General features: G+C 41.3%; 3 protein-coding genes across 8 annotated transcripts in view; 1 reads left to right on the forward strand and 2 right to left on the reverse strand.

The window, feature by feature from the left end:
• herc2 (HECT and RLD domain containing E3 ubiquitin protein ligase 2) overlaps window positions 1-7,367 on the reverse strand; it is a 42,755-nt gene extending 35,388 nt beyond the window's left edge. For 4 of the 6 annotated variants that reach the window (XM_053429805.1, XM_053429802.1, XM_053429804.1 and 1 more), the window contains exons 1-6: window positions 7,201-7,367; window positions 6,117-6,225; window positions 4,888-4,981; window positions 4,596-4,724; window positions 2,559-2,781; window positions 1,194-1,294 (exon numbers count right to left, since the gene is read on the reverse strand). In XM_053429805.1, coding sequence (XP_053285780.1) covers window positions 1,194-1,294; window positions 2,559-2,781; window positions 4,596-4,724; window positions 4,888-4,981; window positions 6,117-6,225; window positions 7,201-7,250 — 706 coding nt within the window. In that variant the 5' untranslated portion in view covers window positions 7,251-7,367. Of the gene's footprint in view, window positions 1-1,193; window positions 1,295-2,558; window positions 2,782-4,595; window positions 4,725-4,887; window positions 4,982-6,116; window positions 6,226-6,861; window positions 6,975-7,200 lie in introns of those variants that run through there. The other 2 variants (XM_053429803.1, XM_053429806.1) reach the window with 2 other exon arrangements.
• Window positions 7,368-8,563: 1,196 nt separating this feature from the next.
• Window positions 8,564-12,351, forward strand: nipa1 (NIPA magnesium transporter 1). Its single transcript, XM_053429807.1, has 5 exons — window positions 8,564-8,847; window positions 8,961-9,008; window positions 9,146-9,236; window positions 10,612-10,772; window positions 10,853-12,351. The coding sequence occupies exons 1-5, from the start codon at window positions 8,715-8,717 to the stop codon at window positions 11,359-11,361; spliced, it is 942 nt and encodes a 313-aa protein (XP_053285782.1). The 5' UTR covers window positions 8,564-8,714; the 3' UTR covers window positions 11,362-12,351.
• A 705-nt stretch (window positions 12,352-13,056) lies between these two features.
• Window positions 13,057-27,722, reverse strand: cc2d2a (coiled-coil and C2 domain containing 2A). Its single transcript, XM_053430557.1, has 37 exons — window positions 27,531-27,722; window positions 27,329-27,410; window positions 26,838-26,918; window positions 25,952-26,096; window positions 25,456-25,535; window positions 25,196-25,297; window positions 25,033-25,113; window positions 24,732-24,953; window positions 24,330-24,495; window positions 24,075-24,211; window positions 23,844-23,975; window positions 23,244-23,453; window positions 23,025-23,131; window positions 22,763-22,903; window positions 22,452-22,608; window positions 21,989-22,257; window positions 20,632-20,809; window positions 20,385-20,538; window positions 20,125-20,272; window positions 19,714-19,852; window positions 19,416-19,619; window positions 19,214-19,306; window positions 19,037-19,128; window positions 17,907-18,074; window positions 17,698-17,755; window positions 17,491-17,600; window positions 17,207-17,303; window positions 17,014-17,112; window positions 16,729-16,902; window positions 16,133-16,336; window positions 15,044-15,133; window positions 14,843-14,956; window positions 14,514-14,648; window positions 14,286-14,408; window positions 14,151-14,209; window positions 13,891-14,068; window positions 13,057-13,731 (listed from the first exon to the last, which is right to left on the reverse strand). Exons 3-37 carry the CDS (start codon window positions 26,892-26,894, stop codon window positions 13,546-13,548), a joined length of 4,809 nt encoding a protein of 1,602 aa, XP_053286532.1. The 5' UTR covers window positions 26,895-26,918; window positions 27,329-27,410; window positions 27,531-27,722; the 3' UTR covers window positions 13,057-13,545.
• Window positions 27,723-27,849: the final 127 nt, after the last annotated feature.

A 27,849-nucleotide genomic window follows, 5' to 3' on the forward strand; every position in this document is an offset into this window, starting at 1 on the left:
GTGTATTCCAGGAACACAGCTAGACTGAGGATGAGAGGCTTAGGAGTGAGTGTGTGTGCACGCACTGCTCATATTACAGGAAGGCTACAGACAAGAGGCCAGCTCTTTGTTCCAACCCAGTCCCTGTGGATAGGCAGCTCTCAACCTCACATCAGTGCATGATTAAAAAAAAAAAACAGCATCTGTACTTGCAAAGCTGAAAATGAAGAACTTTTAAACAAACACAGCTCTGCCAAAGCTGTTAATTTGATCAGATTACGTCATAGTCTGAAGTGTTGTTGCACTGGACTGTTTTACTAGAATACATTACGTTAAACTACATTAAAGGTTCAGTGTGTAGAATTTAGTGACATATTATGGTGTAATTGCAAGTTGCAACTGAATACCCCTCACCTCCCCCTCCTGTTCCAAACATAAAAAAAGAGCCTTCAGTTGTCCTAAAAACGTAGGTGTTTAGTTTGTCCAGTCTAGGCTACTGTAAAACACGGCAGCCTCTCTCTGTAGAGAGGACCTGCTCCTGATGTAAACATACAGTATTTAAATATAAAGGACCCATATTAGGTTAAAGAAAATTTACATGAAACACACTTGTGAAAACCTCATAGGATTTATTATAAATTTAATTTCTGCCAAAACATCCCTTTCACCTAAAATATCTTACACACTGAACCTTTAAGTAAATCCTGAAATGAAAAATGTATGCATTTTTAAACACCTATGACTAACATTGATAACTGATAGTTCCAAATCTATCCACCTTTTTTATTTTCAGCTGCATGAAGTTCCAGCTGCATGAAGATTCAGAGCTACATGTAACCAAATGATAATTTTCAGGTTAAATAGATTCACATCACAGAGTGTTGTTTTTCCAACATGACACCCAGGCTCTGTCCTGCATTAACTCCTGCAGTCCTTCAACTCGTGGACACCACAAACCCAACATCTTTTGCAATGTGATATTTTTAGCACTGGCAGTAGCTAAAAATTTTGCATTGCGAAATATGTTACTTAAAACAGATCATTGCGAAATATGTTGGGTTCATGGTGTCCAAGAGTTAATTTCTACGGGCAGCTTGTTAAATGGTGCAACACATTCATCAACAGCTGTTGAGACAATATCCATTACTGTGACAGCAGTCATCATTGCTAAGGGGCCAAAGGCCTTCATTGTTAGAGTACCGTCACATTCTTACCTGATCTCCAGGCCCGACGCAGGAAGGCAAAGGCAAAAGAGAGAGCTGCCCTGGAGCCGACTCTGGCCAAACCTTCAACGCCCTTACTGACTGGACGAGGGCTGAAATGACAAAGTCAACAACAATGGGATCAACTCAAATTGTGTCAATTCGTAAGTGACATTCAAAGTATATTAAATGTTGTTATACTCATTCATATATGAACAAGTGTGGAACACAGCAGAACACTAGACAACAAGGAAGTGCTACATATGGTATATCATACACACAAGATACACACTATCGTGTGCTAAAGAGGAAACATGGATTTGAGATTTAAAGCTGTATGCCTCCACCAACCAGTCAAGTTGCAGTTAGAGCTACATTTAATTCATATACATTAGTGCAGTAAAGCTGCTTTCAGACATGGACTTAACTTCAGTCCGATCACAGATCACATTGTGTGTGTTTGTGTGTGTATGTGTGTGTGTGTGTGTGTGTGTGTGAGTATGTATGTGTGTGTGTGAGACTGAGTAAGTGAGAGTGAACGGCTGATGCATGCGTTGCTATGAAGAAAGATTAAACTCAGTAATAAAAGTATCGATCATTATGTGATGATCAGTGTTTATAATGAGGCGGCAAACAAATCAACTTTCAAAATGTAGCGTGTCAGAAACATCAGCAGAGAGGGAGACCTCCACACCCAACCACCATGTTCTAGGATCATTAATAAGCTTCACATGTATTTTATATAAACAACCGCTCATAGTGATGAATTTAACTCGGGACAAACGTGACTACTGGAAATGTCTACAGTAGAGTTTAGTTGGAGGAGGCTGAGCGAGATTTGATGCAGCCGCCTCGCTCAATCAAATCGCTGTTTTCTCTCTGTTCTCTACTTATTCTTATTTTCCGACAATGATTCACTGAATGAAAAACCCGTCAATGATCTGAATGTCTTTAATTTATCATCTAAGGCACCAGGGTTCCATCTGATTGGCCAAATATATTGACACACAGTGTGTGAATGATGGTGCATAAAACAGCATTTATACCAGTTTTTGCTGTCTTTTGCGATACGTCTAGTGTGCACGTTGATATACAGTTCATTTGATATATCATGCAGCCCTACTGCATTCTTCATATTTGAAGGGCAAAGTCCAGGTAATGTCCCGACCCAATGGTCCAGACATTATCCAGGTGATAACAGCTTAGGAGAGTAGGAAGCTGGGTTCATCCTGGACACATCACCAGTCATCATAGGACTAACCACTTGCACAGTCAAATCTCTGATTCATCTCACCTTCAACATTCCTGCAGTGAGGTGGCAGAAGTAACCACAGATACAACGCGCTAATCTCTAGCAATGTTTTTTTTTTTTTTTACCTCTTATTGTCAGCAGCAGGCAGTTGTGGGCTGGGGGCCGTCTTCCAGCGGACCTCATATTTCTCCTCCATCATGCTGTGGCTTAGAGAGATGAGGTAGCGCTCCAGGATGACCAGGCGCTGGCGCAGGCGTTGGGCAGAAAGAGTGCTTTTGGCCATTAGAGCTGAGAGCTTCTGTTGATCGTCAACCAGGACCATCAGACAATCCTTCAATTCAATCTCATCTAGACACACAGGAAAATGAGCAATGAAAAGAATTATCATCCACAACAATTAACAAGTACAAAACAATTCACAATAAATCTGAATTGCCCAGATATGTTACATTTCTTTTATGATTAGACAAGCCAGATACATTGTCATTGTATTATTAATATTATGTTTGATCAAGGTTTTACTTCTGAGATTTGCAAGTGATTTTGAGAAAGTGGCCCAAAATACATGAACAGTGAATACGCAGAATATACAAGCAATATAAATTATCCCACGATTTCAGCATGGTTATCAAAATACTAAACAAAAACATCACACGAGTTTGTTTGACCTTAAGGAATAATTGTCTACTGTGCTGTAAAAAGAATTCCACAAAACCCACTAAGACATTTGGATATCAAATCATTTTAAAATAACAAAACATAACAGAATATTTGTCCATTCTATTAACATTCTTCAAAATTTTAATTATTTAAAATGCAATGCTGTGTTAAATTTAGTTTATTTCACTCTAAAGTTTAAAAGACCCAGGGAGTTTTAAGTTAACACGTGAACATCAATAAATGATGAAATGACTCAATACATTTTTTTAAAGATCATCTCATTATCGTCACAGCGCAGTACCTAATAACACCAAGAGCAAAAACAGTGTTTCATAAAGGGTCCTGTGACACTGAGCATATCACTTATAGACCTCTCCGAAAAGAAAGCTAATGCACCATATTTAAAATCCCCCCCCCCACCAGCCTTCATCACAACTAGTCCTTTGTCCTGATTTGGTTCAGGAATAAAATGCTTATTATGTGTCTACACAGAAGCGCTGCAGGGAGGACAAGAAGGGCCAAAATAGCCAGTCGCAAATCCACTTAAGCTTTATATAAGCCAAACTGGCCTGAGGTTGTATGAGCCTCATAAGAGTCAGCTGTCCTCGGCTGTCAAAACAGATATGTATCCCAGTCAGACAAAGTCGCTTACTATGTATTATACATTATCAAAGCTAAAAAGTAACTTGTACTATAGAAGTATTCATTCAAAGAGGATGATTAATTCAGAAAGGTTGATTTCATATGCAAAAGAGTAAATCTGAGTAAATCTGCCATGTGTCTCTGGACCATCCTGATTTCAAAACAATAGCTCGGGTCTGGGCTAGAACTGCTGAGGTCGACATATTACAGATTTCTGAGCGCTCAGTGGAAAAGCACCAAGTATGCTGTTTGAACTTAAAGCATCAATGACTTGGTCATGTAGTGATCCAGTTACACACACTGTACAGTTACACCTGTGTGATGTCTGTGCTCAGTCCACACAATAAGAGAAAAGTAGCCAAGCAGCTAGAAGCAAAGCCAAAATTCATGAGGCAGTAGACCATCCCCGACCCAATGCTTATCTGACACCAGCACAACACTGTCCCACCCAGTCCCTCTAGTAAACACGGCTTGGGTGAGAGACACTACCCCTCACTGGACCACATTATGACACCTACCAAGATTACTCTCCGGAGGGGTAAAAATAACCTCTCACTCCCGCGGCCTGCAAGTTGTCATTTAAGAGTTTCCCCAACTCACGTGACAGCAACACATGTGCACATCAGCAGGGCCTGACAGACTTGACACTAACAAATACAGATGATGACCATGTGTCGAAATGGTCGGTATCAATGCATCTAGTCAACATCTAGGTCTTGTGAAACCATGAGCTTAGTGGCCCTATGTGGAAACAAGAAGGTTTAACATAACAAGAACTATACCAGGAAAACAGGGACACATTGTAGTTTGCAGCAACAGCATTCCTTGTAGGTTTCACTTGCTTCAGGATGCACGCTCACCTGGTTGCCGCCCCCAGTCCCAGGACTCAATGATGGAGTGATGGACAGATGCTGCCGTCTCCTCCTCTTCTTTCTTTTCTTTGTCGTTGGGTTCATCCTTCTTCTGAGTTCCAAAGCAGTCGCAATCTTCTAAGAGAGGAAAAAAATTTGAAAATCACACATCGGCTTTAGTTTAAAGCACCCCATCCGTATGTATAAATGTACCAGGTTGTTATAAACAGATGGCAGCAGCATGTGAAGCTGTCAGAAACATAAGAAGCTACATGAATAGTGTAATCGCACAGTGACAGACCTGGGTGAGCTGATTCTTCTCCGTTGAATGTTATCTCCTCATCTTTTACCATTTCATTCCACATCTCACTTAGTCCCTCCGGAGAAAATGCCCGCTGCCAAAGGAATTCAGAAACCAAAAATCAGTCCACACTTTTAAACGTTAGATTTATATTCATGCGATCTTTATGCAAGTGTTTGCTTTGAAAATTCTGCATAACTGTGTCAGTGACAGGTACCATCACTGTTTGATGACATCACTGAAATAACTGCAGCTGAAATAGATCTAATGTGACCACAATTAATCCTTAAAAACAATGTGTTTTTTGTATTCTGTATTAATAAACCAAAATGAATTAAAACAAACTACTACTGAAGAAAACATATGCATGATCCCCATAATCGAAATGAATCAAGGATACATTATATGTCATTGCCTTAGTGTGACACCATTCATCCACAGCTTTGCTTTACTAAGAAGTACTCTCAAGTGAAAAGCCAGCTCTTCCTTTCACAGATCTAATGTCTTAAATGTCAAAAACATGTTAGGTCACCAACAACATTAGACCAGACACTAAAGGCACCTTCAGTACTGCAGATTGCAACTGACAGGAAAACATTGACACCCTTTCCTCATTTCGTTCCTCATTTGTAGTGTAAACTAATTTTCTAGTCCAGACAGGCTGCAGATGGTGGAGGTGAGAGCAGACAGCAGTCTGTTGTGTAGTATGAGAGTCAATTCAGTCTCACAGCCGCCTCAACATTCATCATAAAACCCATCCCAGAAATTACCTCCAACATGAGTTTGTTTTCACAACTAAGATGAGAATTGACAATAATACAGTTTTACCTGCCATGTTATTACAAGATACAAAAACTGCACATGAAAAACTATAATCATCTTTGCAAGCGGCTTGATACAGCTCCCACGACAGTGGCTGCAGACATGCCCTCAGAGATCAGGTGTTTCAGTTTATTACACAACTGAGCACATGCCACCCAGGTAATAAGCATCAGAGTACAATTTGTTTGAGGGAAAAAAGGATAATACATGACATTCATTAGCCTCAACATAATGCAACAAAGCCTCACTGACAACAGTGGGGAATGAAGTTGTGTGCCCTAAGGATGTGTACAAAATAGAACAGTAATAGAATTAGTCTAACTTGAATAACTGTCACTTCACCTCCGTGTCATCTGACTGAACCCATAAACCTACATGAAGACATTTCATTATGAGGAAACATGTACCTGTAAGTCTATCTTCAGCCATTTATCATGAAATCTCATCTGAGCGTCGAGGCTAAAAGACGGAGAAGGCATCTTCCCCTCCCCTCTCCTGGCTGCAAACGCAGCCAGCCTACAAGAAGAAAGAGATGAGAAGCTGTGTTAAAGCACAAATTCACAAACCCACAGTTGGATGACATGTAGCTAGTGATAAGTGACATTCTTAAGTGACTGCAGATCAATGAGGGCTTAGCTCATTAAAACGAAGTGACTGTTAGGAACACGTTGCTAGTATCACTTGATTTAGATCAAATACAAGGTGAACACAATCTATTATAAGATAAAGACTCGCACTACCGTCCAGTAGTAAACAGGTGAACTCTCTCAGTCATGGAAAAGAAACATGAAAAACCTGTGTCATCACTCAAGTGTAAACAAAAGGGAACAGCGACCCGATTATTTAGAAACACACGACTAGAACATTAGGATCTTCAGTGCTGAGTCTTTAAATACACAAACTAAATGTATACATCATCTAAAATACGTTTGATTTCATTTAGTCAAGAATGTTTCTGTTAATGCAACGTTACAATGCATACTCCATAGGCTCTGAGCCTTCCCCGGTTGTGTGTACACAGTCATGTTTACAACATCCCTGTGACGTGCAGGTGAAACCCTGCATTAGCTTCTTTTAGATGTTTAACGCTGAGGCCACAGATGTGTCCAGAACTAGAACGACAAATGAGACCATCGCAGTGAACGACACTACCTTAGCTTTGCGAGCTAGCAAGGACAAGGTCTTCATCCACCTTCACTACGTGAAAATAACATAATTATCACATATAACGACACACACACAACCCCCCCACGCCTCCTCTCGCTCACTGACACCGCACCACTGCGCTCATAACGCAGCGGCTAACGCAGGGCTCACGTTAGCTCTGTAGCTACAGGCTAACAACTTAGCCTGCTCCACAGCTAATACCAACACGGCGTTAGCGGGCTGCAGCCGCTCTGCTCGCGCACGGTGACATGACAGTGCACCGAGCAGCGTCAGCCGCGCTCCGCACAGCCGACGGGCCGCGGGTCGGCCTGAAGCAGCGGGTACCTGCAGTCTCTGCTCGGGCTCCGCTCGTCCCCTCTGCTGCTCTGCTGCATCACTCAGTCCTTCATCATGGCTGTGATTGACAGCTCCACTGAGGCACGAGGCATGGAAACAATTTACGTAGTCGTAGCTGGAGGATTGAACGCGACTGATGTGGACCGACACAGCCCGGCGAGGCGGAGCTTCTGTTGCGAGGCGGTCCGGCTGCCGCTAACAGTTTAACCCCGCCCACTCGTGTTGACCTGTGTGGTAAACTGTGCGCTCCTTTTTGGATTCGAGGCGGGACTTGGGTGGGGCGGGGTTGGATAACAAACATCCGGCTAGAGGGCGCTGTTGTCCCCAGGAGCGGGTGGAGGGGTTTAGTTATTATTTGATGGTTGTTTAACTCTGTTTAACTCTGAACTTTATTTATTTCACAATCACCATCATGTAAAGTGCCATAACATTACAAGTTAACTTAATTTAATGAAATTTATTTTTATTTTAATATTGTATAATGTGACTGCTGTCTGTCTGCTGATATTGTAAATGTAGTCTTTGTTATGAGACTTTCACGTATTTATCCCTTTTGATTTAATGTGGAAAGTTAAGGTCCACTTCAGTCCAGGCATAGTATTTAAACTTTGCAATGCTATCTGTCTGTCTGCCCGTCTGTCTGTCTGTCTGTCTGTCTATCTGTCTGTCTGTCTATCTATCCATCCATCTACTAACCTGTAGAGAAGAAAAAGAAGGAAAAAAAACTCCTTTGAGGATTTAATGCCTTGCTCAAAAGCACTATAGCAGCAAGTCCAACATAATGTCTATTTTTTTTTTAACTTAGTCCTTGTTTAGCGATTAGATTAATTAAAATGTTCTTACCATTTGCAATCCCCCAAATATATACGAATATATATATATATATATTATCCATTTATTTACGCCACAACACTGACAATGTTGTTCATCATCATCATTGCATTCATAAGCACATAAGAACCAGTGCATATCCTAATTCATCACAGTCCAGTTACCAATAGCAAATCTAGTTTAACACAGTGTAATCACAGAGCCGATCACACAGGCCTCGTCCCACTCACCCGTTAACCCTTGTGCTCCACCCAGCGTTCAAGTAACACATCACATGTTCAGGGTTCTGAACATCAGATAAAACAAACAAAAGTGTGTTGTGTCTTCAACAGTAGTGTGGGTTTGTGTGATGTGACAGCCTCTGGAGCGTCAGTGTGACATTACTCTTTGTATCAGAGTGTCGGTGCAGGGTGGAGGTGACAGTTGAAGCAGCTCATAGGATCATTCCCTGGACATGTGATGCACATATAAACCGGCTTCTATGAGAACGCAACCTGCAGAACAACTGGGACAGAGCGCCCTGGTGCAGGAGGGACCGCGCATGCGCACCATCATGTGACTGTGCACAGTGGACTCTGCAGTGAAGCTAACAGCTAGCAGCTAGCCGCTAACAGTTAAAAACAAATGAGAGACAGGCGCAGACATCATAGACTTTATATAAAGACGCAGTCATGGCGGTTGACTCGGATCCAAGCGCCAGTTCTCTTCCAGTTACCGGGATACTAATAGCTGTGATATCAAGTGTCATCAATGGGTCGACATTTGTGCTGCAGAGAAAGGGGATATTACGCTCCCGGGACAGAGGTAGACTGTGTGATTAATCCTAACAGCCGGGTACAAGCGATGGAAGCCATCAAATGATATTAATGATCTGCAGAGAGACGATCAAACTGAACTGTTCCCTGTGTTTCCTGTAGGGGGCTCCTACCTCACCGATGTGCTGTGGTGGAGTGGTACACTGGCCAGTGAGTATGGCGCCATCTGGCGACTGAAGATGCACAGTTCAGTCAGTAGAGTTCGGTGCTCCATGCCCCCTTTCTCTTGTTTTCCATTCATGTTGGAGTCTAAATCTGCTGACGCATCTTTTTATGAACCTCATCAGTGATTATTGGTCAGATTGGGAATTTCCTGGCATACAACGCGGCCCCTGCTGTGATAGTTACACCACTAGGAGCCCTCGGAGTGTTGTTCGGGTGAGAAATGTGTCCCTACTTCTTAAAGACACCGTCAGGTTGAGGTTGGGATATGTTTTGACCAACTAGAACAGGATACAGTGAACTTATTGCTTTAAATGCAATATTACATTTCAACATGTACAACAACTTGTACAATATCAATATCACTTCCAATAATGTCAAGTATATCCTCAAATTTCCCCACTGTGGGACTATTAAAGGATTCTATCTATCTATAGTATTATATTCATATCCTTATTTGCATTACTTTATTTTCATTGGTCACTTGTAGTACACATTTTCCAATTTTTATTTTGTTGAGTTTGAAGTTTATTTTCTATATTCTTATAATTTTTTTAACATTTTAGTTATATATATAACATATTTAGGCCCTGTTTATCTCTTACTCCTCATTATTCTTGAGATGCTTTTTTTCCAATCATGTTTTTTATACTATTATTATTTTTTAAATTTAAGTGGTTATTTTATAAAAAAAATTGTTATTGTAACTTTGGAGCCAGATCTGACTCAAGTATTTCCTTCTGGATTAAAAAACGTTTTGTTTTATCTAATCTAATATTATTAAATCTTATTTTCAACTAACCACAGTGAGTAATAACAATAAAAGGTGAGTGTGAGGAGGTTTTTTGTCATCCAAAAAGATGTAGTTAACACACAGACACGCACACATACACACACACATATATAATGATTTGGATTTGGTCTTATCTCATTACTTTTTGTAAAGCCACATGGATTGTCGTCATCACGATTTATCAATAAACATCATCAGAGTTTCAGAAAGTAATACAAAAAAAAGTTTCTAAGGGTCCAAGGTGACATGTTCAAATTGCTTGTTTATTTTACGCAGTGATGATAATCTGCAAACATTTTTCACTTTCTGTAAAGAAAGTAAAGTTTATTGTCTCATGATTTGCAAGTATTTTATCAAACCACTCGTAAAAATTTGAAATTAATTAAAAAACCTTTTTGTTAGTTAATCTAATCATTCTAGCTCATATTAACCAATTATTATAGCTTGGAATTATTCCTTTATACAGTTTGGAAGTACAAGTACATGTACTTATCAAATATAGCTAGTTCTTTGTACCTGGTTTTACTGATAAACATAATAATGTATAATAACTGCATTCCACATGGTCCTGAAAAGTCCAATTCAACACTGTGAAAACTGCAGAAACCCTGTATTAATAATGATCATCACCATCATTAATACAATTTCAGGTTGTGTAAATAATTTTGGTAGCATGATTGCGAGCCGTCATAATGTGAAGATAGCGGGTGAACAGTCAAACTAGAACATGGCTGCACCGTGTAATGTCTTCCAGGGGTTTCTGTGTGTGTAACGGGATGCTGTGTTTATGTGGTGCAGGGCTGTGCTGGCGTCTTGGATCTTGAAGGAGCATTTGAACATCCTGGGGAAACTTGGCTGTGTTTTGTGCTGCTGCGGCTCAGTCATGCTCATCCTTCATGCACCTAAATCAGAGGCTGTGACATCAAGACTGGAGCTGGAGGAGAGGCTGTCAGACCCAGGTTGACATTTCAATTCGAGCTGCTTTCTTACTTCTCATGAAAATGCATTATAATGACTTAACGACTTTGTCATCCCACAGTGTTTGTAACGTATGCCGTCCTTGTGGTCCTGCTCCTGATCACTCTAATCACGTGGATCGCTCCGGCTCACGGCTCATCAAACATCATGGTGTATGTGTCTATATGTTCCCTCCTGGGCAGCTTCACTGTTCCATGCAGCAAAGGACTTGGCCTGGTGGCCCCAGACATGTTTGGTGAAGGGCCGCTGAGCAGCAGAGCCTTGGCTCTCTTCCTGGGCTTGCTGGGGACGCTGGCTGTCAGCATCCTCATCCAGTTCTTCTACATCAATAAGGCCTTGGAGAGTTTCAGCTCCAACATGTTCGAGGCCATTTACTATGTGACCTTCACGTCCACTGTGATTCTCGCCTCTGCTCTGCTCTTCAAAGAGTGGACTGCGCTAACTTTGACCGACTGCCTTGCCATGCTTTGTGGTTTAACAACGGTGTGTGTCGGAGTCGTCTTACTACGCATTTCCCAGGAGGCTGTGATTACCTGGAGGAAGAAGGAGGCACGAGAAAAGACGGACTGATTGAGATGTTCTCTACTTTACATGACTGTAAAGACTTTATACTTATTTTGACCAAAGCTTCAGTGTATTTATAACTAGTTCGTCTTAACATTATAATTATGCAGTTTCTTACGGAACAGGTCTTATAGTGTAATCCTCAAACATCATTTGACTTCTTTAGTCTTCCTGTTAATCAATCAGTGACACTTCTGAAGTGGTCTCTTGTTCTTGACAACATGAGGATCAACAATGAATGAGTGTTTTGTCTAATGGATGATTTTTAAAGCAGCTGCAGATAGACCAAATGTGAACTACTGATTACTGACCAATAATTGTTTTATTGAGATGTTAAACATGGCTACAAGTTATGGATCCATTTTTTTTTGATTATCTTCATAATCACAAACTGTTTACAGTAATTTCTGTGTCAGAGATGGTTGAATGGTGGTGCTTTGTGACCTGAGCAGCTAACTGTCTTTAAATGGGACCTATTTTTTTTTAAGTGTTTGGTTCAATTAGTTTCATTACAATGAATTAAACTGAATCAATCACCAGTTGCGTGTCAGTATGTTTATAAAATATCTAGTTTTTTTTCTGTCTTCATACATTTTCTGCCATGAATCTCTAATACACTCAGGTTTTTTTTATGTTAGTTAATCTGCTAAACAGTTTGTCTATAGCTGTTCAGAGGTGTTTTGTTTTCTTGAACCAAAAGCCTACATCACATTTAATTTACAATAATAAAGTCTGGATAAAATGGACACTGGAAAAGTTGTTACTGTTTCAAATTTAATTATTCCTGTTCTGACCATGGACGAATGTTGAGTCGGTATCTGTTTCTTCCAATGATACTTTCTGAATTCAAACTAACCTCTGTTAGATTAGAAAACACCTTCACAATAAAAGGCTCCTCCAATTTAAAGTAAAACTCTGTAAACACACAATTCAAATAATATGTTGGTCTGTATTGTTAATCATGATTATAAAAAGAAAGACAGATTTTCAAATCTACTATTAGTTTTTGTCTTTTATAATTGTTTATATTATGAACACACAAAGCCACTGTTTTTAAATTTCAATAAATTATTTCATGAATGCAATGATTTAGTATATAATTGATTTTAAAAGGTAGATGATGTAACCTGCTAGGCTTTGGGCCTGCTGTACCTCCACCAGTGCTCGTCTCGTTGGCTGCGGGATCATCAGCTGTTCATCCCGGAACATTCCATTGTTGTGGGCAGTGAACAAGGATCTGTCTGAATCTTGTCCCGCCTTCTTAACCAGAAGCTTCCATAAGTCTGTGTATGTCTCTCAAAGACTCATCAGCAGAGTCCCTCAGATCCATCACCAGCCTGGCCTTTTCTTGCTTCCATCCTGCTTATGGCTGAAGAGGAGCTTTCACTTACATTCAGTGGTCACATTACCCTTGTGTACAAGATGAAGCTAAAAGACCAACCCTTGTATTTTCCAGGAAGCTGGCTTGAATTGATGTTGGCCCGGCCTACTGACCGTTGCCGAAGGGTGGTCTTCCCCATCTGCTCGTCTGAGCTGCTGGAAGTGTGCAGCCCTCCTATACTTTGGATGGGCTGAACCACAGTGCAAGAAAATAATGCAAGAAATTTTAAGATATCAAATTCAAAGTGCAAATTTTCTTTTCTTTTCCCTTCTCATATACTAGATGTTTTATGGGCATCTACAGGTACCAAATCTCAGAAAGACCAGCAATGACTTTGCTTTTTATTCAAAAGAAATTGGCATCACAATTTCATCTTATACAAGTACATGAAATCTATTACAAAATATAAAATTTGCATGCCTAGCATGCACATCGATTTTGCAAATACAAAAAATATGAATTCCCTAATTTGCCTTGTGGACAAGTCTTTGCCAAAGATATTAATCCTTTAAAATTGCTTGTGTAATAAATCTACCCCGTGGACAGGTCACCATCAAGTGCTTTAAATAGGCTTCCTCTCTGGTTACACCTCAACAAGTTGCTCACAGTGGAGAGAGGAAGAGTTGGCAGCTAAATATCCAACTCATAAAGATATTCAACTCATAACAAAATAGGTTTTAATATTAACCTGATCAACATTTTGTACAAATAATATCTTACAGTGGTGTGGAAACATAATATGTAATGAGCTTCACTCTGACTATAGTTCATTCATCTATCAAAGCAGCGTATACAGGGAGATCAGTGTCTCATGTGCGGACCAGTGAGGCCAGGTACACCCACACAGATAGGACATTATTAGGGTAAGGGTGCACGTACACAGCCAGGGCAAACTCCACATTTGATGCCTGGATATTGTGAACTCCAGTGCTGTGCACTGCCTCTACGATGGGACGAATCTCAGAGAAGGGCAGATGCAAGGGGAATCCTGCAATCTAAAAAGAAACATGTGCAGTATTAGAGTTAATTTATGATATGAATCTGTCAGAGTGAGATCATATGTTTTCCTCCAGCTTTTACAAAGCAGATGATGACAGATTGATTATTATCTGATTATATCACACAGTTTAGAGAGACACCCATTTCAGACTTACCCTGTTGTCTCCCAGCAAGCTCTGCAACTCATGGCGGTGCCCCTCAGCCACGTCGCGCCCCCCACTCAGCTCCAGTTTGGGCAGGAATTGTTTGAGGGTGGTGGTGCAATAGCGGTTCCAGCGGGTTGGTTGACGAGGACGCCACTCCATGATCTTCTCCTTCAGGATCTTCTCAATTCTGTGTGGAAAGAGATGCATTTTGTCTTAAGAAAAATCAAGTAACAAACATTTCAAGAACAAAATCCATTGCCACAACTTGCCTGTCCTGAAGTTCAGCTGCAGCTGCTCTGTCTGTGCGTCGATACACCAGCTCCCCTTGCTAAAGACAACTCGATTTAGTGGAAATATTGATGCCATAAAAAAAAAAATACTTTAAGACTATGCTGAACACTCACTTGTACACTGGACAGTCCAGGGTGGGAGAACGAGCGGGAGAAAAAGGGCTTCCACAAATTTGCTTTTGTGGTGTCAAAACTTATCCTCATTGGTGCAGTGTATTGTTGAACATTTAACCAAACCTATATGTCACAAGACATATAATTAGTCACAGCAAACAAAAGGAAATAATTAATGAGTGAAGTGTCACATTGTGAAGAATGTGATATAGTGTCTCTCTCACTCACATTGTCAGCATTGACCAGGCAACCAACTGTCTGCAGTGGGCAAAAGGTATCATACTGGCCATAGTACTGACCACTGCTGGGATTCCATATCAGGTAGCGGCTCTGCTCATAGGTCAGGACGTACGCTGTGGGGCCCTAAGAAATGAAACATTAAAAAAGTTTACAGCTGCTGAATTAGGCCTCAAAAGTTATGTTATTTTTCTATACATGAGAAAATCTGAGCAGGACTACGAAGCTTACTAACTAATGAAAAATGTGATTAAAAACATTTTAAAGATTAATAATACGCATGTTAAAATCTCCATATTTCAAAAAGAAATGTAACCCACCTCTGGTATAGCAGTGCCAATGATGAGCCAGGTTTTCTTGCCCATTGACAGAAAGTAGTTGCACAACAGGACAGCATGTTCCTCTTCATCTCCTGCTAGGAGGGTGAGGAATTGCTACAAACAGGAAGAGGAAACAAGGTACTGTAAGGCAGGCGATTACCTGCTTTTACAGTCCCAATATCTCAAAGAGAGTTCACTCACATCACAGGTGCTCCACAGGTCACAGACACCAGAAAAGGAAACTCTGTCTGGCAGAGATGGGATGAGCGAAACAAACCGGGCAACCAGGGCCTGTGTAGGGACAGAGTCAGTGGAGTCAATAAGAAACACAGGCATCTGAGCAGCCTCTTTCCATTTCAAACATACTTTATTGGTATGACACGCACATGTGTTGCATATATTAAGCACAATTAGGCCATTTTCAGACATGACATCCAAAAAAGGTCCGGAGAATTGGGTTCAGACTTTCTCAGACGTGTTCACATTACAAATCTCCGGAGCATTCAGGTGACTGGTGGTGCCGCAGGCAGATCATGAAACCTATGGAGGAACTCCTGCTGTGTTCTCATATCGGCCCCTTCAGACTTTCTGCGGACAGTATACTAGGGACAAGATGGAGAGAGTCTGCAGAAAATCTGGAGCCTCTCACTCAGATATTTACGTTCACTCATACAGTCCCTAAAGCAATTCTTAGCAATATTGATCAAATTCTCCTCATGGAATCCCTTATGTTTCTGGAGTTTTCATATTGTGTATAAAGTTTAATTCTGTCTCTATGGCTCCCTCATCATATTGAAAGCACAGCCTGTCCTCTCTGGGCAGAGCTCTGCTTGTGCCATTCCTGCTCTATTTTCAGACTGTGGTCTCCTTGCAGACATGCAATGAACTCCGCAGGTCCTCTGTATTTTCTCTGGAGGAGGTCAATGTGTGAACGTAAATGAGGGAGTGAGACGCTCGCTGCAAACTTTCTCCGCCTGACCTCATGGAATAATGTCCGAAAGAAATCCAGTCTGTAATGCTTTGCCTGCTGCATCTGGCCGCTCCACCTATCGCCTGAATAATGCAGAGGATTTATTTCTGTGCAGTGAAGCTCTCGCTGTGTTGTGCATGTGTGGAGGAAATCTCTGGGTAAACTCTGTCGCCAATTCCTTGAATTTTGTCCACAGGTAATGACTTTTATTATGGCTGCAGAATTCAAATGTTTTTTTTTTTTTTTTATACTTAAAAGAACACGATATTGGCCTAGGTCAGCCCTGCACATTTCTATATACTCAGTTCAATCACACTGACCGTGGCTTCCTGGGGGTTGTTAGGGAATGCATCCAGTAACTCCTGTGGGGGGTTGAGCGGTCGAATATATCGTGTGATGAAGACCGTTTTCCCATTGAGGTCTATGACAGTGGTAATGACGGGTCTGTCCGGATATCGCTGGGCAGCATCCCTCTCAAATCTCTCTGAGGCCTGAAGTAAGTGCTCATCCTCCTGGCTGTCAAACTGCACAACAAGGTCAAAACGTAACTGCAGGTAAATACAGGTCAGAACTATCTGAATTACTCAATACTTCATTAGAGTGATGTGGTCATGAATGGGTGAATTAGGTAAAAAAAAAAAAAATTCTAATGAGTGTCCTTGTGAACTTTTACCTGCAGTTCCTTTAACTAGTGCATGCAGCAGAGCAAAATCAAGTCAGCGACAAAAAGGAAAACATAAGGGAAAATTAATATTTTAATATGGAAGCTATTTGGTCAAATAAATACATCTATATTATATGAACTAGATGTGACATCAATGTTAAAATCTGAAAAAATAAATAAGTGAACAAGGATGCTGATTGAAAACTAAAAAGCAGACACAATCCCATGCTTGAGTTCCTAGACACGACTCACCTTCTCCCTGATGGGCTCCCCAGGCACCAGCTGAGGTTCGATGGTGATGAACACTGTGATAAATGCTCCCTCGCTCAGGCTTCGCATATCGTAACCACCATTAGTGCCATGGCTCCGCTCCTTACTGTATCCCAGCAGCACCGACGGTGTGTTCACCTTGAATGTTCCATCAATCTGCCAGATGGTCAAAAGAAGAAAAACAAAACAAAATCAGTCCGTGGGCATTTTGTTAAGGCCAAAGCATCCGTTAAAACACACACACACACCCACAAAATGTACTCTCACCCTTGACTGAGAATAAATAGTGCTGAAGGGAATCTTGACAGAGCCTAGCCAGTGCTTCTCTGCTCGGGTGTGAATCGATTTCCCGCCATCTTTGTCACTCTAAAAAGTTAAATACTGCAGTTACAGGAACATGTACTTGCATAAACACTGTGAGTGAGATGAGAGAAAGATAAAGTCAGAGCAGTTTACTCACAACTCCAGTTTCATAAACCAACTCATCAAATATGCTGATGAAGACTTCATCTTTGGCTGACTGCAAGCTGGCAATGCTGTAGTCACCATTTGGGGCACTGTAGAGGAGAAAGCCAGTTTACAAATTCAAATTTCAAAATCCAACTCATTAATTAAAAACATTTAGACTCTTTTTTCTTGTGTGTCTCGCTGTGTTAGGTTCTTCACAGAGACATAAACGCTGTGCAGTCCCACATTAAACAGGACACCTGGTAGTCACCCTACATGAAATACACTGTTGCTCACCTAAATGGCAACTGGAGCTCCTCATTCCAACAGGGGTTTGGTCCATCTGCTGTGGTGGTTTGAAGTACTGTGCGCTGGAAGGAAACCTCCACAAATGGCCGCACTTGTACCTACATTACAAAAATCACACATTAAAGACATATATAATATTGATCATACAGATTAAATTGCTGCCAGATCTAGAGAAAAGTTTGCGGTGTATTATACCTGTCCGATCAGCCAGTCGTTGCCCTGGATGACACTCGGAGTTGATTGTCCTGGTTTACTAAAATAAAAAACAAAGTTCAATATTACCTCCTAATCCTGCAAAATCATCAAAACAAAATCAGGATTTTCATCGACATTTCTGGGGGAAACCAGGACTTTCATTCCCCCCTGCGGTACTCTCAACACGAGTGGGTGTGCTGAACACTGACTTGCTGTGGGGTCTGCGGACGGGAATGTCATAGGCCCGGATGATGTTGACCAGCAGTCTGATGTCTCCATCTGACAGATTCTGAGCGGTCACCTTCTTCCTCTCTTTCCTCTGAGGTTTCAGCGGCCGCTTGGATTCAGCCAGCTTGAAAAGATTGATTCCTAGGATCCTGAGTGTCACAAGAAACGCCTTGTGTTAACCAATCAATTGAAATGGCATCAGACAGACTATATGAATTTATCTACCGATCACAAAAACGTTTTCATTGAGAGTGTGGGATTATTGCCACCAACACTTAAGCCCGTCCAGGTATTTGTAATTTTACAATCACAATAGTCATGAGTAGAGTGTTTATCTCCTGTGACCTCTGATGGCAAAGAAAGAGCTGTTAGCACATGGGACCAGTACAGAACTAATGCAATATTAAAATTGAGAACAGAACAACTCTTTTGTAATACATATCACATCATAGATGATCTATGCATTAAAATATTTTCAAATTACACGAGGAACACAGAGTAACTACTGCACGAGTCGACTTGTTTCTACGGTGCTACTCAGGTTTCCAACTAAAGGGAGAAACAAAAACACATAGGGTGGGAGAAAAAGAAAGAAACTCTAAGCGCATACCCCGGACCTGCACCACTGTTAAAACGCAGAGCAAGAGAGCAGAAGGAAATTGGAACAGAAGACATTTTAACATTCACTTTCAATAATAAACAACATGTGCCTCCCAACCGATAGCGTGACTGGTGTTGACGTGCATCACAATGTAGAAATCTACTCAGACGCCATTAAGGAATGAAGAACCACCTTAAACAGTTCCAGAAAACAGTATCAGTGCAGTGTGGAGCTCAAGATTCAAAAGGCTGATGCAGCATTAAGCCAAATAAAAACAACGTACGTCACCCTGGGGATTTATATGTGCCTCGTCAATCTGATAAGTTGATTTAGCTGCTTATCCAACAGTTTACACACACTTTGTAGCTTTTTAATTTGTTTGGAAAGAGGGAGTAAGCATTAACATGCATCTCACAAACAGAAATGAATCCCATTTAGAAGACAGAGAGCTGGGATTTAAAAGTGAGACAGACTATTTAGTGAATTAATAATGCCAACAGGACTATTTACCCGATGCTTGGAATCTCCTCTTCGATCACCAAGTCAGACAGGAGGTAATGATGCTTGGCAAGAAGAAATCTGTTGATGACTGATTCTCGGATCTGTGGGTAAATGCCAGAATATGTGAAGATATCATGAGCAGAACACTGAGGTAAAAACATGTTTACATCTGGTGTGTTTATTCACCTTCTGAAGGTATTTGGCAACTAAAGCTCTGTGTGAATCCAGATGTTCCTTGGTGTCAATAATCTCTCCATCCTTCAGTCTCTTTTCATACTCCTGCGATAATGTTGACCAAAGAAAAACAATTACCTCACATAGAGCAAAGATATCCTCTTTTTGCCATATCCATAACATTCTATGACATGTAAATATTTGGAAGACTGACCTGGAACACTTTATCAGAGACCTCCCTCTCCAGACCAGGAACACATTTGTAACTGCGAAACTCTGCAACTTCTTGGTTCCTGAGCCTGAGCAGGCGAAATCTTTTTGACCCCTCCAACTCTTCATCAGTCACAAAGTTAAACTCCTCCTGGAGCTGCTCTAGTCTGAAGTAATCTGGAGCTGTCACCTCTCCACTTCTGGCCACCTTGTGAACAAAAGTAACAAAGTTACAAAAATGAGAAACTTGAATTCTCCAGGATCATTGAGATGTTTGAACAGCTCTGTGTTGTGGCACCCACTTTTAGCAGCTGCATGATAGAAGCATTTTTTGGGTCGTTGGGGTCCAATCGTGACTGCGTGGCCCACTCCCCAATTTTTTTCATGTCATAGAGTCCAGATGCCCCGATAGATGTGACAGCATCAAGACGGCCCAGGCCACTAAAACAGAGACAGGGAGTGAAAGTGTTCAAACTAGTGACAGAGGGGATCAGCTGACCCATCAGCTGATGTGGGGTGGAATAGAGATCTGCTGCTGACAGACGAAGCACTGTGACTTTGTGACCTGCATGAACCCACAACTAATTTTGACTTCACCATGTCATCTCATGAAAGTGCGAGGCATCGTGTTAATGTCACAGTAAGTGAGTGCAATGACCAAACTGTCAAACATAACCACATGACCACCAATACTGCATTAGAAGTGATATTACCTGTGTATGCCAGCAGGTTGTTGAGACACAGGAGGGGCGAGTGGTACATCATCCTCCCCAATACCCCAGGAAACACAACAGGAGAGTTTACCAGAGGTCAGCAGGGTCTGTTTGTTACTCCCATCAGGCTCGAAGGACAGGGGGACATCTGACAAGCCAGACACAGACAGACAATAAATAAATAGTGTGTTACTGAAATGAAAGGCATTTTTGAGGCACAGTGTTTCACATCTGAACAGTCGTCAAATGGAGACATTTACCACTTCCAACTCCTTCATGGTCAAACATCACTCTCTGGTTGCTGCTGAACTCGAATTCCTCAAGAAGGACGCTTCCCGTTAAGACAGAAGGTTCTGGCACTGGGACGAACACTTGAGTCAGGAGGGAACACGATGATCCAAGCTCTTCAAACACCTGCTCGCAAACCGTCCACATATGGAGATGGTGAGAAAAGAAAACTTCTCCTGGGGCTATTTATCAGCGATAGAACACGTTCCTGTACAGTACCTGCAAATTGATGCTTTGAGGACAATTGACTATCTTGAGGTTGAAAATCTGTCCAAAGTGCACTCTGAAATCAGTGTTCAGGGAGCGGCTGTCAGTTCGGGAAACTTCTTTGCCATTGTACAGGATCTTGATGAAAAGAGAGCGTTTTGCAACATCTTCTCTTCGAGCTACTTCAGCCCTACAACAAAAGAGAAAACAAAAGCATCCACAGTGAAAGTGCAGTCCATCTTTGAGTGTTACTTTTGTCAAAATACTAGTGAGATATCTGCCAGGGAGTGAGATCATTTTCCGATTTTCAAGTACACAGGAAGTTTATCATGTGACAGACGAGAAGAAGTTAGTTAGATGTCCTCCAAAGAAGGTTGTTAGGCCCGTTGGCAAGAAACCTTTGATCGGGGCTGGTTGCCAAATGTCTTTTCTGATGGTGGCCAGTCCCAGCCAGTGACATAATAACAGAATCAGGAGGAGAATCGCACTTTTAAAACAGCATAACACAGATTAAGTAGGGCTCTAGAGGTCAGTGCTTAAGCGTCACAGTGTGCTGGAGTAAGGTCACCAGCCACCAGGTTACCAGCTACCACTCAAAGATTATGCCTGCCATTAATACCCAGCTCAGACTCACCACTTCACTTGTCCAGCTATCAAACCTGGCAACCTGCTCACCCTCATCTGCTGCAGCCATCTCTCCCTCTCACCTTGGTCTCCTTGCCTGGCTCTGCTTATCATTGGAACCCACTGACTTGGCTCTCTCATCACAGCACAGCTGCATGAGTCTCATTCAGACTCTCCTGACTCCTCTTTCTCTCTCTCGCCGACACAGACAGCTGTGAACGCATACACTTTTCACTTGTGATCGGATCACAAAAAACACATGTTAATACTAGGTGTGCTAAAGTAACTTTTTCAACACAAATCTTTAACTATGGAAGAATCTGTTTGTTCAACATCAACAAAAACAATAGTTAACACTGAGCATGCTCCCATGATCCCAGATAAGACACAAGATATTAGCGTTATAACTTTTTCAAAACTAGACACCATCGCTTTCAGATGAAAATCAAAAATTATCAAAACTGTTTGTGCTTATTGAGTTCAAAGGGCCAGGGATAATTTTCTCCCGCTATCAAATGCTAAGTATAGTTATAAATTAGAAAACAAATAACTTTCAAACAACCTTCAATGCATCGCAATGCGAATCGCTTCAGCCGGTCTTTTCGGGCAGAAGCATCAAAGTAAAACAAACTATGCTCGCATCCTTTGATTTGTTAAATAAAATCTTTTCTAAAAAGGTGAATCTGAAATCAAAGTTCAAATCTTCTGTAAGAAACCCAGACTTTCTCCATGATTGTGCTCGTACCTGGGGCAGAGGTCATTAGCCGTGATGTTTCCAGATGCATGCAGCTCAGGAATCAGGACAGACTCTCCTGGTTTCCTGCGTATCCTGAAAGCTTTCTCTCTGACTTGCTGCTCTATAGAGTCAAAATCTGGCCTCTCTGGAGGCTCTGGCTTTGGACAGTCTTCTTCCTCTGGCCCTTCTGATTCAGTCAACTCCTGGTCTTCATCTTCTTCTGTGTCATCCTGTAACTGGCCCTTCTTCTTCTTTTTTCTCTTCTTCTTTTTGGCTTTCTGCAAACAAAGAGATATAAGTGTTGGTATCACTATATTTTAATATTTACACAGTCAAAAAGGCCATGCAGATTTTTTCTATAAGCTTAAGATATTAATACCCTTTATTAAAACAAAATGTTTGTGCAGTAGAATACAATATGTTCAGGTGTCACTAACTAATCCATGCAGATAAATATTTAATAGTTAGGCACCTGTTTTCTTCTTGAGAGTTTCCACTCTGCCAGCTGTTTCTTGTACTCTGCCAGCTTTCGTTGGTATTCCTCCTCACTCTCAGCCTCCAGTTCCACAACTTCTGCAGAGATTTCATCCTCATACACCTTCTCATCTGACGCCTGGTCTACATTCTCTCTGGAGCAGATGTGGAAAACACAGAACATTAGACACAAGATTACAAGAATTTGTGGTTAACAAGATAAAGATACATTATCCAGTAGGCATTTGTAGGGGAGGGGTCGTGAATATTGGAATCACATTGTATTTGGTCAAAATGTAAGAGCAGTACTTTCTGAGGAAGAGCTTGTAGGGTGTGTTGTTGAACTTCTGGAACTCTCTCAGGGCCTTGATATCCTTCCACACTTTAATTATGTTCTTCAGCAGAGTCCGGTCTTTCTCCTGCTCGCTGTCTCGTAGCTGCCGAGTATTTCTACGGCATTAAGAGGGACAAACATGCAGCAGGAATATTGATAGTCATAGTGACTAAAGTAGAGTAGAGATAGATGTCTGGACAGGACACAGATGGGAGAGACAAGATCTGGGAAACTCACCGAACCTCCAGACTGTAATCAGATATCCTCTGCTGCATGGCCTGAGTGAGACTCTGGCTGTCGTGGATCTCAAAGATATTCCGCAGTGCGCTCCTCAACCCATTCAACTGCAGCGGACAGAAAAAAACAAAAAACACTCGATTTGTATATGGGATCTATTTGAGTAATACGTTTTAAGGAAGAAAAATTAAGGACGTTTTATAGGATTGGTGACATTACCTTGTCAGTCAAGTGTCCCGTCAGGTTATTGTGCTGCCTGGTGAGGTACTGGTCGTACAGCTGAGCTAGCCGGGCTCCCAGGACATGTTCACGACTGAAGAGTGGGTGATGGGAGAAGATCAGCCCAGAAACATCCACATCAAGTTGGTAGTCTCCCTCAGGATCAGCTGTACCAGCTATGTACATATTTGCATACTTGGACTTTATTGCCTGGGGAATCGAAATCCTCATCAATCATTCAGTATTTTGAAAAACAATGATCACATTGAAATATATTTAGCACCCGTGTTTTGTTTGCATGAATAAACATAGATATCCTTAGATCAGATAAGAAACCTTTCGAAGCAAACAGAAGATTTAGCTATGGGTATACGCGCACCTCTATACAGACGACTGGTAGACCAGATATAGCAACAGCAAAGGTGTTGAACTGTGTGACCAAATGGATCTTCAATAATAAATGTAGATCTTTGCTGCTATTAAGTGACTCTGAATTATGTTGCTTCCTTCTGAGGAGCCTTTTTAGGGGGTCATAACAGATTTAGATTTGGTAAATGGATGTGGTAATCAAATTGGGAGTCATGTGGGCATGTGTCTGACCTTTCTGTATACAGTTTGGAGAGCAGGGTCCAGGTCCTCCTCCATGAGGTATAGAGGGGGTCTTGTGGATGATTCCTTAATGGGGTCCGGCAGAGCCATGATCCTGCCATCATCTCCGATCCACTTCTTGCCCTTGATAAATTATAAGAATTAAAATGCATTTTAGAGAATTCCTGGAAGGTTTAGAGGCAGTGACATAGTTAAACGGTCTAATATGTTGGTTGAGATTACCTCCTCCATTTTTAAAATGCGGTTCTCCATAATGTTCTCATTAGTCTGGGCCATAGGGGGTCTTTTTCCCACATACAGACCCTCATCCTCAAGATAACGGGGCCTCATGTTTTCAGGCAGTTTAATGGATGTTGGCACTGTAAAAACAATAAATAAAACATTTAAATATATTGATTATCCTGATTATGTTAAATCTGAAATATCAGTTTTGAAGAGATGTAGGTGCTCATCATGTGGTTCAGTGCATTAGAGTACCTGGTCGAGAACTTGGCGTAAAGAAAAGCTCACGTTCGCTCTCTCTCTGGATACGTTTTTGATACCCAACATACTGTGCTTTCCTCACTTCCAGGAAGTCTTGGGATGACTTTTCAATGAGGAATAAATCTTCCTCTTCACCTCGAACCAAAGGAACTTCTTCACTCTGAGGCAGGACAAAGAATATGAGGTAGACAGAACCTACGTTTCGTGTGGAAATAATTAGGACACACACATACACATGGAGAAAGATGACCTGAATGGACACTATGAATAGAGGTCTTAATTTGAACTGAGCCTAATATACTTTGTGAAGTTGCAGTTTCTGTGATGTTCACACAATAAAATAAAACCTCAACAGATTATTGGATAAGTCTACCTTACAAGTTACTACTTTCTTACAATATTGTTGGTGTCTTCATTTTCATCCTGATTATCCTCATCTATGTCACCATCTTCTTGATCTTCAGCTTCATGTCCCTCTTCTTCGTCTCTGTCCTGGGTTGTTTTATTCTGTTTTTGTCTTTTCCTGTTAATCTTCTCTGTCTCATGTTCTGGATCTGGCTCAAAGTTGAACGTAAAGAATTTGTATGCTTCTTCAGCAGTCGGGAGTCCTTTTTCTGCCTGCATTTGAAAAGAACAAATAAATACAATGATATAATTGAATGGTACATAAAGGATTGCAGGTTTTTCCATGTCTTACTTGTCTTGTTGCTTCTCGTGACTGGACCCTGTTGCTAATGTCAGGAGGCACATTATGTCTTCCAGATTTTTCTGGTTCAACCTGTAAAACACTGGGAGTTAAATAACATTGCAGGGCTGTATCACAGCGGTATAATCATGGATGGATTGAGGAACATACTCACCTCTCTGTCAAACCTTGTTATAGTGTCTCTGTCTCTAAAGCTCTGTAAGCGACTGGCTGGCTCTGGGGACGCGTCCTCCTGCTGAAGGCTCTGACCTTTAGACTGAAACAAAACAGGCCATTCATTATGCGTTGACACTTTTCTTCAAGGATTAGGAATTTCACATTTGTATCAAAAAAATTGATTTGTAAGCACTATCTTTTAAATTCTTATTTAAACCTAAAAGCTGATTTATGTGGAAAAGATTTAATTGGAATTACCATGGCGGCTCTCAGCCTCTCCTCCAAGTATTTTTTGACAGAGCTGTCTAAATGCTGAGAGCCAGTAGTATGCTGCATTTCTGAGGAGAGACATGAACAGAAGCACAACAAGAAACAACAATTAAACATATTACTTCAGTATTGTAAAGAAACAAGTAAAGTTTATCGAGAACAGTGCCGTAAAGAGCATAAACAAAAAGTGAACAAAACAACCAAATAGCTACATTTAAGTAGTATGTGCAACAAAAACACTTTAAAACATGCATGACAGGGGTTATCAAATCTATTTACTGAGAGACTGAATTGTCTGTTTCTTATACCCAATTTTGACATTATGTTCTTCATCAGCATCTCAGATTCGTATACAAGATATTTCCAAATTTCAGTGTCATTTTTTTTCCTTTTTATTTAAAAACGGTTGTTTTGTGGCGGTATTTTGAGAAATGCAGCTCAGCATACTGAGGCATCAGGTGAGACAGATTCATGGAACACCTACCTCTCTTAGAACCAGTTGGAGGTCTGGAACCAACAACTGGCTCTGCTGCCTGCTCAGCTGATTCCTCATTTTCACTGTGGTGCTTGACGCTGGATATCTCTTCCACTTCATCGTGGGACTCCTGGGCTGAAGACTGCTCAAGCAGCTAATATTTAGCAAGAAATGCAGCAGCGATTAGCACTTTTAGTGTCAGAGCTCTTAAGTGGAGACAGTTAGAGGATCAGGGAATGAGAATTGACAGAGTGCCGTTAAAAACACTCCTTCAAGCTTTATGCTTAGGTTGCCATATTTCACCCAAAATAAGTCAAATAAACATTTAAACACAAATAAAGCTAATAATAGAGTAACAAATACAGCTTCAGAGCTAGATTTAAACACCAAACGAAGAAAACATGAAAGTAAGAATGGGACAAACTTCAGCAATAGGACAACCTCTTCCATATACCCATGTAATTTTTTAACATTAGTTTTAACTTATACAATGTTAAACAGATTTCCAGTCCCTTTGCACAATTCTCGAATAATTGACTCATTTTACTGGGACACAGTGATTCTGTGTATTGGTTAAAACCGTAATTGTTTATAAAATAATTTTTCCTGTTTGCTCAAGCTGATTTCTTCTCAATCGAGTCAACTTTGGATACTGAAGAATATGTTCATTGGGGCTTTGTCCATAAATTGGACAAAGTCTAGTGATTAAAATCTGATAGAGTGGGTGAGTTCAGTGTTCATTTATTGTATAAAACCAACTCTTAATAGTTTATAGTTCCCTCTATGTAGTAACCAACAGTGGTTCCAAGGTCCTACCACTACAGAGTAGGTTTGTATCATCTGCAATTACAATCACTTCTAATCATTTGGAAACCATACACATACGATGAAGTACCTTTGTTTTTCGCCTCCGTCTCTGCTCCTTGAATCTGCGTTTCAGTGTCTCTCCCATGTCTTCCCCACTGTCTTGGAGTTCCTGGTGATGCAGAAGAACAGACACAGTGAAGAGAGACAGCGACAGCAGAACTGCCTCACTGCTTATTAGCTCAGATAAGCTGGAAGAGGGGGGGGAGATAGAGGGGGGGGGATAGTGGGGATGAGCTGTGGAGCAGCCTGCAGCACACAGGAGGGCGACTACAGCTTCCTACCATCTACAGAACACACACACACCAACCTTCATTGTGGTTAGTCGTTTCCCTGCACCCGACTTGGACGGAACCAGAGCCTATCGAGTATAATTATATGAGCTAAACAGTTAGCATCTTCACTGTGAGTCTGACCCGAGTCTCTCATGTTGGGGAGGACTCTAGTTCATTTCAATTCAGAATGATGGCTACCATCAGTGCACAGTAGACAAGTCAGACTTCATTTTGTGTGTAACTTTACCTGGACGTCGTCCTCATGTCGGTTTTTTACCAGAGTATCTTGCAGAGCACGTCCCTTCTTCCGCAGCTTTTCTCTAAGGTCGCTGGAACACAGAGGTACTTTTTAAACAGAGCTAAAGCTAGCTTAGCTTTGAATGCTACATTTCAGGGACGCTCAGCTAACGTGAGAGGTGTTTTATAAAGAAAACCGAGTAGACATGAACCTTGAGGACGCCAGGGTGACGGTGGTAGTTCTTCCCAGCTGGCGGGTCCCCTGGTGCCGTGTCCGGTCCGGAGTGTAACTTCACACAGAGTTAGCGAGATGTCTCTGTCAGCAGAAGCGTTACCGCTGCCTAGTAACCACATAAACTACAGCTCAACCCACCCTGCTAAGAATCGCGGGTGCAGACAACCCTGCTCTCTGCAGTGTTGGCTTCCCATTGGTCCTACGCAATGAGTTGTTCACTACGGTGTCCGAGAAGAAGCAAATGCATTTCTCTATGAACTTGTCCCTGCTGGTTGAGCATCATCTATAACAAGCAG

The sequence above is a fragment of the Pleuronectes platessa genome, chromosome 9, assembly GCF_947347685.1.
Source record: "Pleuronectes platessa chromosome 9, fPlePla1.1, whole genome shotgun sequence".
In the NCBI taxonomy this organism is placed as follows: Eukaryota; Metazoa; Chordata; class Actinopteri; order Pleuronectiformes; family Pleuronectidae; genus Pleuronectes; species Pleuronectes platessa.

What these genes read in the sequence shown, in the direction of transcription:
- nipa1 (XM_053429807.1), top strand. Translation starts at nt 8,715, where the DNA reads ATGGCGGTTGACTCGGATCCAAGCGCCAGTTCTCTTCCAGTTACCGGG. An exon ending in GTGGAGTGGTACACTGGCCA is followed by an intron (nt 9,009 to 9,145) that starts GTGAGTATGGCG and finishes GAACCTCATCAG; the next exon opens with TGATTATTGGTCAGATTGGG. An exon ending in GCCCTCGGAGTGTTGTTCGG is followed by an intron (nt 9,237 to 10,611) that starts GTGAGAAATGTG and finishes TATGTGGTGCAG; the next exon opens with GGCTGTGCTGGCGTCTTGGA.
- cc2d2a (XM_053430557.1), bottom strand. Translation starts at nt 26,894, where the DNA reads ATGGGAGAGACACTGAAACGCAGATTCAAGGAGCAGAGACGGAGGCGA. An exon ending in TCCAACTGGTTCTAAGAGAG is followed by an intron (nt 25,536 to 25,951) that starts GTAGGTGTTCCA and finishes GTCTCTCCTCAG; the next exon opens with AAATGCAGCATACTACTGGC. An exon ending in TACGCCAAGTTCTCGACCAG is followed by an intron (nt 24,212 to 24,329) that starts GTACTCTAATGC and finishes TTGTTTTTACAG; the next exon opens with TGCCAACATCCATTAAACTG.